This window comes from Tachypleus tridentatus, chromosome 2 (assembly GCF_004210375.1).
Source record: "Tachypleus tridentatus isolate NWPU-2018 chromosome 2, ASM421037v1, whole genome shotgun sequence".
NCBI classification, from domain to species: domain Eukaryota; kingdom Metazoa; phylum Arthropoda; class Merostomata; order Xiphosura; family Limulidae; genus Tachypleus; species Tachypleus tridentatus.
Genome location: NC_134826.1, coordinates 110000673 through 110012739, shown reverse-complemented (window position 1 = coordinate 110012739; position 12067 = coordinate 110000673). Strand labels below are relative to the sequence as shown.

General features: G+C 31.1%; 1 protein-coding gene across 2 annotated transcripts in view; it reads right to left on the bottom strand.

Moving 5' to 3' along the window:
- LOC143244826 (1-phosphatidylinositol 4,5-bisphosphate phosphodiesterase delta-4-like) overlaps positions 1–12067 on the bottom strand; it is an 83431-nt gene that overhangs the window by 12832 nt on the left and 58532 nt on the right. For both annotated transcript variants that reach the window (XM_076490203.1, XM_076490204.1), the window contains exons 15-17: positions 6162–6341; positions 917–1024; positions 579–640 (exon numbers count right to left, since the gene is read on the bottom strand). In XM_076490203.1, the coding sequence (XP_076346318.1) occupies positions 579–640; positions 917–1024; positions 6162–6341 (350 nt within the window). The remainder of the gene's footprint in view (positions 1–578; positions 641–916; positions 1025–6161; positions 6342–12067) is intronic.

Genomic DNA, 12067 nt, shown 5'->3' with positions numbered 1-12067 from the left:
AGTCTTATTGAATATAAGCACATCATATATCATCATTCATAAAATCCACTAATACATTGTTTTCCTACAAAACAAATGATTGAGGATATTAAACCAGAGTATACACACCTCAGACATACAAATGTACATACAGTTTCAATAAATATTTAGGATCAGCAAAACTAATAAATTAGTTACATCTTAAAATATTTCATCTAAGGTGACTGAAAATGGTTAAAATTACTCATCTATGAGCAGCATACTGAATATGTTGTGCACTTTATATTAGTGAGATAATAACTAAAAAATTGTTAAAAATTATACAAAAAATAACTGTTCACCTCTGTATCACAGACATTAAAGATGAGAAACTATAAAAAAATTACTGTTCATCTTTGTATTGTTGATACATTAAATAAAAAAGATGAATAATTATACCATAAACAATTGTTCAATGAGTATAAACTGAATTCTATGGATTTTATTCTTATTTATTAAAAACGTGAAGCAACAAAAAGTCATTTATACCTCTTGAAACATCCTTACAGAAAGTATTTTATACATTCCAAAAAAAGAAAAAAAATATAATTTGATATTACCTTTATGGTTAGTTTTTTCATGCATTTTCTGTTGGGAGGTTCATTGGGATCAAACCTCTTAGCTAGATGAAGAAAAAATTATAATAATACATTAAGAGTATTTACATAATAAATCTGATGAATGTTTCTCTTTTCTAGGTAACTCCAACTCAAAGAGTCTAACACTATTTACGTTATAATACTCAGTTCACATGCATGACATACATTTAAATTATACAGTAAATGTTCTTCCTGTGGTATAGCCATTTACAGCAAATGTATAAGTACTGCCATTTTTAATGAAACTTATAAAACACAAATGCATACCAAAACAACATACAGTTTGTCTGTTTACATACCACTTCTAAGAAATTCTGGTTTAAGTATGTATCCACATTTTCCATTAGGTGTAAACTTAGCTTCATTCAGAAAGAATGCCTTATCATATGTCTGGTAATTCAGAGCCACTAGTAAGAAAACATGAAATACCAAGCATTTAAACCAAAAAAATAAAAAAACTTTCAAAGCTGTAGCTTAATACATAATGACAATAAAAAAGCAGTTTATATAATTTTGTTAAAAATTATAATATAACGACTACACTTAAATTCAACTTTCAACAAAAGTACCACTGTATTAGAGATTCAATACAGAATACATGTTATCAGAGCAGATGCTAACAATAATCAGAAAATAGCTATGTAAAGTACTTTCTAGTCATTTGGGTTTGATACACTTATGATAAAAATACTTTGCAGCTTTATATCTTAAATTCAACCAGTGTGGGTCACCACACCATTTAAAAAAAAAATAACTGTAGTAAATGACAAGATTTTTAGAAGTTTCTGTATAGTTTTTGAAGAAGGAAGTTAATTTTTGACAATAATAGTACTCTTTTAAAGTGATAAAATTTGAAGATTGGAGGTATTAATCAATTTAACAAAGATAACTAAGACACTGGCACTTGCCACAGATAGATTTTATATGTTTTTTGTTGTTTTAACAATAATATTTCTAATATACTTTTCCTTTTAAACTGAAACACTAAAATATTCCCAACACTAGGTTTGTAAATTATTTAAGGTTTAATCATTAACCAAGCATGACAATGCCCATTTCAAACTGTGAGTTCCCCTTTAATATTAACTTCCTGTATTCAACACTAGACTTGAGATCATATGGTGAAATTCACCTCTCAGTTACCATATTTTAGCTGTTAAGGCTAAAAATCACAGTGTCTACTTCATTTGGTTAATACAAGCAAACTCCATTTGGATCAATTTTAATAAAAGGAAGTTGAAATGTGAAATGTAGATTATTTTCTGCAGCACTTTGTTACATTGGCAACACAAAAATTATGTTAAAATACTCAAAAATCAAGCCTTCTGAATAAGCTATGACTCTCCATTCTAGTGTTGTATCAAGTACAAAGTATATAGGTACAGAGAAACAACTACACAAGTCTATAATAGAACTGACAGGAAATAAAGGCAAAAGACCATATTAATTTGGCTACTCACAATTTTACATCATGTTACATACTGTTATAACAATAGAGAAAACACATTAAAAACAAGAAATATAATATTTAACTGGATCTTCCTTTTTTAATCTAATGGTAGTACTCCAATAAATAATTTTTTTTATTTAGTTAAATAATGCACTAAAGAACACAGCATAATAATGTGTAAAAAGCAGGCAGTGTTTCATAACTATCACAATTTGTCTGCAACAAGAACCATTAAAATTTCATCAAAGCCTGATGACATACATTTGTAAAATCTAGTTTAAATTGAAAGTGAAACTGATATTTCTCTTTACTGAAAACAATGTAATATGTCATTTGATAAATGAAAACCTTGGCTTTCTATTTGTTATACATAATATAGTATTGAACATCAGAGAGAACTACTGACAATTTCTAAAAGGCAAGATGTGATGTGTGGCAAGTGAATCTAATTGTCTATTTTATAGCTTTGTAACCTAATATAATTGAAAGCTATAAACATTATGCTTTGTCTGAACAATAATGATAGTATAATGAGCAATTTACATTAAATTTTGTACTTCAAGGGGTGGTAAATACATTTGAAAAGTAGGAATGTCTAAAAATGAAATGTCACAATTCTAGGGTTTTTTAAATATTAAGTTATAAAAGTAAGAACATAACTTATACCATTAAAATATAGATTATTAGCTATGTTTTTAAGCTATATTTATTCCATGAAAAGAAAGTAGTTTGACTAAATTTTAAATGCAATTCACTAAAACCTCATGACATGTGAGAAAAGGTGCCATAGAGTGAGGGTTAATGCAGAATTACATAACTGTCATACAGAGAAGTAATGCACAACAAAAAATATAAAAAAACTCAGTTAATATTAGTAGTTTCTAAATGGACTGATTCCATCAAAAGTCTGTATTTGTGTACATATGCACTGAGAGAGCACATGTGCATCATGTATTACCATTTTTGAGTGTCAGATATCATTTGATTATCAAGATGAATCATACAGTAAAGTATGTCCATCATATTTAAAAAGTTATCCAAGTTTCAAAAAGAGAAGATATGTTCATAAAAGTGACATCTCTTAGCTACAGCTAACATCAGACCAAATGACATGTGAAATTAGTGTGTTTTCTTATAGCAAAGCCACATCGAGCTATCTGCTGAGCCCACTGAGGGGAATCGAGACATGCGAAATATCATCCTTTTCTTAACATGTAAAATTATACATACAAACAATCACTTCAAATAGTTTATGAATACCACACACACCTACACTTACAGGTATGATTAATATATTGTTATAATGTATTATTTATAAGTATGAATAAGCTATTGTGAAACTATTCTATACTTTTTCATCAATACTATTAGCTTTTAGTAAAGACAGAACATACAATAAATAAAATGTTGTTAAAACAATTATATTTCAAACATACACAAAAAAATGTTTACATTACATAACATGTTTTATAAATTAACAACTCTACATGTTTTGTTACCTTCCAATACAATTATAAAAAGTACAAATCACCACAAAGAGTGGGTTTTTATACAAGAATGGTCAGACTCATTGTAATTTACTGAAGTAACATGAATACTGCATTCATGAAATCAATATATTTATTTAAAATTCAGCACTATTGCTAGTTATTCCTTCATTTCTAATTAACAAATGATTATTTAAACTGCAACACACAATTTTAATTGTTTCTTCAATGTGTTCAGCCAGGAGAAAAAATTAATATTTTTATCATGTACATAACTTTCATGCTCATTAATGCAATATTTCAAATTGCATTTAGTTTGGTCAATTCAATTTTGTTAAATTCACATTTAACTTAATAAATGTATATATATATCTTTATAGAATATTTTTTATTTTTAGTGCTAGGAAATAGGTTTTGATTTTATTAAAGACTTGAAAAATCTGAAATGTTACACTTTTTTAAATACATTAGCAACTTGATTAATTATACCATTTACATATATGTTCACTAACTATTTCTTTTCTTATCATAAAACTGTTTAATCTAGTGCACTGCTTAATCAGATTTGAATGGCATTTTCTTTGTATTAAATGTTAAATTACAGCGACAGTGTAACTTCTATCATTACCAAATACTTTGTTTATGTAAGTATGAAACTACTATATTAATAAACATGAAGGTTATATACATAATAAAGATATTAATTCCTCTGCTGGCCAAACACAATACAGGAACAGGTCATTCAATACAATGGCATAGACCAACGATTTTAAATGAACCTAATACATTAAGTGACGACATTGACTTATTCACTTTTTGTTAGTTAGAGATTTTTGCCAGCAAAAAAGTTTGATTTACTTGGAGAAAATTTGCATATTCATCCATGAAAGGTAAAGGTGATTTCTTTCTGTTCAAGTGACATGTATATGTGTACTTGGAATTGTCACTCTGCTGTTTTCTGCTTGTGATTCTAATATACAACTATTTGCATAAGTTATTTTGAATAATTAAACAATGGCAACAGTTTGTTTCTGTGCAACAATTATGATTTTGCTCTATAATCATAACCTGGGATATTTAGTATAATATTATTTTTTAAATACATTGTTTACATAATTATATAGTTACACTATTGAATAATTTATGTTAGAAATTCTCTATTTTGAAAATGAAGTAACATCACTTCATAGTGAATGGGTTTCTTGGAGTATGAATGGTTAAAAAAATTACAACATGTTAAAATTAAACACTCATATGTGATTTTTAGAAATGTTTAAATATGTTTAACAAATTAAATATAATATAGCACACTTCCTGACACTGAAATTTTGAACCTGTAATATACAAATTCAAAAACAGTTTTAAAAACTTTTATTACATCTACTTTTCAAATATTTAACTTTTACCCCTTTTAATCCATCTTATATCATAAAAAACTACAATAGTTTTAAATTTACAGTTTGCATTTAAACAAAAACTAAAATCTACTTATGAATTAATAACACATCTTTAACACATGAAATCCAAGCAAAGAAAATTTTTCAACAAAAGGGGAAGTAAATGTAGGGATAACACTAATACCAATCAATCCTTCAAAAAGCAGGCAAACAAGATAGTATGGATGACATTTGCATCACCCATAGATAACAGCACAAACACACAGTGAAGTAGAATGTTAACAGATAAATTAAACTCAACTATGATTGAATAATTATATATCAATTCTTATCTGTTCTATTACATAAGAATGATACACAAATGGCATCTTTACAATTGATATTAGCCATCCCTGCATTTACTTCGTTTAATTAAAAGTTTTCTTTGCTTGTTTTTCAATGCAGTGTTTCAACATTCATGAAAAGAATGTATTTATAACCAAATCCTACATACAATGAGGTTCTAAGTGTAACATTTATTATCTATTACTGGCTGGTAATTCTTATTTCACTCTTTAATTAAGTTTTTTAAAAGTACACCACATTTCTGTAAGAAAACCTACTTCAGGGGGTAATGATAACATCATTTGCACTGGAAGAATTATTTGTCTCAAATTACAACCAGTTATTAATAATACTAATAAAAGCAATGACTCCACTTGAAACTATGTCACCTTAAGAAAAATTGGTTGACATTACTAATTTAGTTTTTGCACTATCATGCAATAAAAAACAGCAGCAGAACATATTAAAAATTCAAACTTTTTTGATATATTTACAGACATTACAAGAGGTTGGAGTCAATCATTACAAAGATATTGTTATAAAAGGAAACACTGTATGGTATTATAAAGAACTAACCTGTTGAAAAAATACTTTAAATTCCATTTTAATGAATAATCCTAGCCATCCTTGTATAGGCAGTCCTTGATAATGGTATTACTTATGTCACAATATATAAAAGCAAACAAATTTCTTCCTACAATGTAACTACTTACCAATATATGTGATTTTGCTCTTACAAAACAGAAGTAGATCTAAAATCATGAACAAATGAGCATAATACTTTAAGTATACATAAACAAAGCTAAATATTTAGACTACATCTGGTGACTTATTAGACATTTCCAATATAGTAAAGGAGAGAACAACTGTTTTAAAAAGTACTCACCAAGTTGACATCCAACATTCCAAAACTGCACTGGATCAAGGTTACTAGAATCTGTACGAAGACCCTTTGGGTAAACTCTTGACAAATGCTTTTTATTATAACTCACAAAACTGCTTGCTTGTGTCTCTATTAAAGATGCTGCCTTTGTTTCTCGAAATGATGACATTTCATAAAATTTCCCTATAAACATAACAGAACCACTGCTCAAACGTTAAGTATTACAGTACTGCTTCAAAATAATAATGCTATGATAAAACATACATAACAACAAATTTAGAACTGGGCAATTAAAAGTATTCATTCACCGATTAATTTAGAAGATCATTAATCAGTCGTGTTACAGTACTCTAGTCACCATGAGAAGCACTTCCTCCATTGGCAGTGGTCATTACCAAAACATAAATTTAAAATAAAATGGTGGTGGGGAGCATCTGTTTTGAAACTTTGGGAACCATTGCATGACTCTAACATGATATTACTATTTATATTTTCAGTTACTTTTACATAATTTTCTAATTATCTTCATTTAATATGAATGTAGCCAACTGTCAGTTTTGTAAAAGAATATAAAAAGAAATTGGCAAAAATTTTGGCATGTGTTTTTTGTATGATAATCTGTATATTTCTTACTTAGTGAGATGCTAATGTCAGTTAGAGATGTTCATGGGGTCACAACTTTACTGTTTATCAAAATATGCAATAATCCCTCACTGATCTTGTGTAAATAAAATAAATTAATAATTAAATAATGAAAAAAACTGTTATCCAATAATTCCATAGCTTACTAAACTTAAACTAAATTTATCAGATATAATTGCATATACATAATAAAAACCCTTGTTTACAATAGTTGTTACACAAAAACAACAACATAGTATGTCTATTGAAACCAATGTAATTTTAACAAATTAAAATTGAAAATTCTTACAATTTAACTAAACAACACATCTGTTTCTCTAAACTAGCATCACGGTATGAAATGATACTTTAATAAACTACTAAGCAAAAATATAAAAGTAAAATTATTACAAAATGTAAAAATATATCAAGTTAAAACAAAATAATGTTCAAAATCTGGATAAAAGAATTAAAAACTAATAACTCATAAAAAATTAAAAACACAAGGAAGTTGGATGCTGTCACCACTGCCAATGGCATTATCCATCAGGAGTAAGCTCATAAAAAACATGTTTATAAGGGTGTTGTTGTTCCAGTTGTAGTGATAGAACAACAGTAAAACATGAATCAGTCTCAGATAAAACAAACAAACAATGGTGAGTTAGAAAGTTGTGACCAATGCATGGCCTAATTAGGACAACTTGCAACTTCCAATCCTTCTGGAAACAAGAAGGCCAAAGAACAACAGGGGTTTGATTTGGAAAAGCTTGTTACAATGTTGTTCACTCCAAGTCAACTTGGTACAAAGCCGAGACTTCAATACAGGACCAGAGCAGACAGACTGCTGTGGTGTCAGTGAGCTTATTCCTGTGAATACTGACACGGCCAGGTATCTAGAAAAACTGTATATGAATAGAAGGTAAAGAAAAATGGACCAGTTGTTTTTGAACATCTATGAGAACAGGGTGAGAACTAAGGTTAAGAAATTCCAGGGCCAGTATAAAGCTAAGAGAGTAGGTGTCAATAGTACAATCTGTGTACTGCTTAGCTCTTACATGATCCAGGGCAAGAGAAATGACATACAACTCAACAGTGAACACAGACATTGTAGAGGGGATTCTATGAGCAACCACTACGCTACAACAAACCATGGCAGAACTCATAGTTACCTGATTTCAAACCATTTGTATAAAGGAGAATGGAAGAATGGCTTGAAAAATGTTAAGCAAATAGAAGACAGTACTTTCAACCTGTAGTACCAGCCTTCCTCAGATAATTCAAAGAAAGTTCACAAGTGGAGATGGTAATACACTATGGTGGGAGGAGCTGTTTAGTGGAGACAGTAGCATCATCCAATGACACACCTAGCTTGGCCAGCTGTGCCTGGATATGAAGGCCAAAGGGAAAAATAACAAACAATCTATTCTGAAAGAGCATATTCCACTTAAGAAAGAAGACATAATATTCTTGCTGTGGTAAGAATCAAAGATTAATAGCATACTGCAGAGAAAGTTGAAATGACAATGGTGAAGAGGAGGTCTGTGGAACATGGTGTACAAACTCTGGATTGAAGAAATGTGGAAAGCCCCAGATGGTGAATACGATCAAGCATCTTTGAGGTTGAGATCCTGACAAAATCATAGAACCCTAGTCAAATTTGGAGCGAATGAGGGTGTTAGTTCCTGTACAGAGAACACTGATCCTTTCCCCCCCAAGAGGTAGAAGAGAGGACATGGAGGATGGAAGGATGTTCAGTGCCCTCATACACTTGATACATAGCTGCTTCATGTAAGAAATGATAGTCAGCTTACAGTCAAAGATAAGTTCAAAGATCTTTGTCTCTGGGACCACAGGAAGAACGACGTCTCTAAGATGGAGCTTGGGATCAGGATGTATACCAATTTGCAGCAAAAGTGCATGCAAATAGTTTTGAAGAAAGAAAAGGTAAAACTATTTGCTGTGGTCCACTTCAACATGTGACTGATGAAAGAATGAAGCTGCCGCTCAATAAACCTAATGTTTGATGACTAACACAAGACATTGTGGACATCATCAACTTCCTGTTCATTCAAGAGTATGACTAAAAGAGGATGGGAAGTATACTACCAACTGACCTTTGAAATCTTGTCCCAGATGATGTTACAACTGGTGGTAGAAGAAATACTAATTGTAAACTTAATCCAACATTCCCTTTGGCTTTTATGTTTAACTTTCTCTGCATGGGCTGGCTGGAAAGCAATGCTGTTCATAAGAGTGACATACCTGCAAAAGGTATCCCATGCCTGTTTTTAAGCCTTCCATGCCTCCACCATGGATAGAAATACCACAGAAAACATTTTGAGGTCGTAGGAACAGATTGAGCTGCTGCCTAGATGATACAGGGAGTCACTGCTACCACACAGTTGTCTATTAATGGTAAACAGACAACAGCATGATCAAGTTCCAAAAGAGCAGTAAAAAAGGACAAGTTTGTCTGGTCCAACTTCCACCAAGACACGATTGAGTGGCAGTGACAGGCAACATCAAATTACTCAAAACAACAGGAAAATTATCACTGCCCTGTGGGTCACTGTTAACCCTCCAAAAAAAGTGAAGGGGAGCAAACAGAAATATTAATGGCAGTAAAAGACTAACTAGATTCACAAAAGTAAGTAAAAGATCCAGTATTGAACGAAGAAAGGGTGTGATCTGAGAGCATATGTTCTACAGAATAACCCCTCCCATCAATATCAGCACCACCCTAGAGGGTATTGTCCATTAAAGTCCTCCAGAATTAAAAAGAGAGATGGCAATTGGTCAGTGAGAGAATCAAGGTTTGATTGATCCTAAGTCTCTCTAGGAGACAAATAGAAAGAGCAAACAGTGATGGTACAACCCAAAAAAACACAGGTGGCAACAGCCTCCAAAGGTATATTGAGCTGCAAAGACGATGGGCTGTGCTATCCTTCCATGCACTCGTCCATCACACAATCTGTTATTCCAGTATAAATACAACTGCTGAGAGGTGATTGTATCAGCAGGATTCAGAAACATTTCTTGTATAGAAAGATGCACAGGATGATAGAAATCATTCAAGGCTTTAATGTCATCCAAATTATAATGGAAACCTCAACAATTCCACTGTATTGAAATGATCATTTTTATTTTGGTGGAGAAAAACTGAGTAGAAAACCCTTTGGTTTATGAGCAATCATTTTTCTTTATTAAAAGGAGGTATTTAAAGCTCCATGGGTTCTGCCCTGGATTATCTATAGTAAATAGAAGAAAATTCAGTACCCACTGACTCTACCCATTAGGGAGTCCTATGAGAGAACACAATACTATGTGAAACAAGAATACTGCAGGAATGGGAGGATTTTGACAGTAATATACCCAAACACAAAAAACAGATATAATATCCACAACACCCATTGATAATGCCAAACACTGGAACTCAGTTGAACCTAGCCCAACAGGATCAGCCAAATGACACTGGACAAGCCACCCATCTATACAAATTCAAGGCTAAAGAAGCGTGTTTACGTCGGACCCCATCGACCACCAGGATCTTCTCCTCTTCTTCATGGGTTGTCACGCATGGCAAACAGTGAGTGGACATTCAGATACCAGAGTAGGTAAGCTGAAAAGACAGATCCTTCTCTGGGAGGTCACCTGACCACATGTAGGCATCCACACCAAGGGGTGGTTGGTTAAATTATAAAACCTTAAGTATTTTTACTTACAAAATTACAGTGTAATATTAAATTTTAATATTGAAAGTTGTGTATCAATGATTTATGTATAGCTGTATCAGCCCTATATTCTTGTTAGCATTCTTTAAGGCACTCATGTCCTTACATCATTTTACATTAACAAACTGTTTTTACTACTTGTTTTTACAAGTTTCTTCTGACTGAAATTATCGTAGTCTATGAATGTGTGAAAAACTTGTGTATTGACTTCATTCAATCCTTCACTTTATACATAACACAGGAGCTGGAACCCTAAAAATACCAACTGTATAACATACAATGCATTGAGTATTATATATGTTACAGTCACCGAATTTCCACTTATTATTGGCTGGTAATTTCTGTCTCACCCTGGCCTTAAACTGAAATAGTTATTAACCCTCTTACATGTTTGCTACAAAATACAGAGTTCAAGTACATGCTTGCATTCATTACATATTTATAGCATAACTTTAATGCAAGTACATAAAAAAATTCATATTTTACTAAAGATTTGTTGGTGAATTTTCATGATGTGATTAAAAATACTGTTCCTCATCACAAAATCTCAAATTTCGTTTCTATAAACTCTAAAATCTCCCAAGTGATTTCAAACTTTTGTTTTAATTAAAACTTTATAATTTACCTGTTATCTTCTTTACCCTATCTCTATATAAAGTTAAATCAATTTGACCAACCAAAAAAAAAAAAAATCAAAATTACCCTTTATTCCTTTCTAGAATGACTTCAAATTGTAACATGAAGCTAGATTTATTTATCCAAAGTTGCTTTAAAGTTTAACAGTATACTTCTATTTACAACTAAATTTTATTTATTGCCCTTTAATCTGTGTCTAATTAAAATTAATGTTAGTAGCTGGGGTACTCATAACATTGACATGAAAAGTTGTTTCATCTATATATAATTTTAAAAACCTCATACACCCATAAAAATAGCAAAACAAAAAACGTGAAACCATAAATTTGAATGTGTCTCTTCATGGACCAAACAAACCTTCATGACAAATTTGGTGAAAATCCATCAACAGGTGTGAAGTAGTAGTAAAAAACTGGGCAAAAAAACTCATAAAAACCACAAAATGCAAAACTGAAAATTTGTGTGTATTTCTCCATGAATTTAATGAACATCCATATCAATTTTGGTGAAGATCCATCCACACCCTGTGAAATATTTACATGGACATACAACAGACAGTACTATTATATTTATATAGATGGTACCAGGGCATTAGATGTGCATATTATGTATTCATGACGTCATATCTGCACCCTGAGAATGGAGAAAAATAAAGTTCTCTGTGACAGGAAATGGAAGTGAAATTGGAAAATTGTGACCCCTATTGCAATTCTGCATGCACACAAGATAAAATTTTCTGAAGTTGAGGGTTTCACATCACATAATAAAAATGTTTTCCAGTATCATTCAAGTAAGAATTCCATTATAGTATGCTCAAATGTTGTAAATCACATGAAAAACAGGGGACTCACAGTACACTACTCAAAGACATTACTTGTGAGTTCCTTCAAAGCTGCTCATGTGTGTCATGTGAACAGTTTT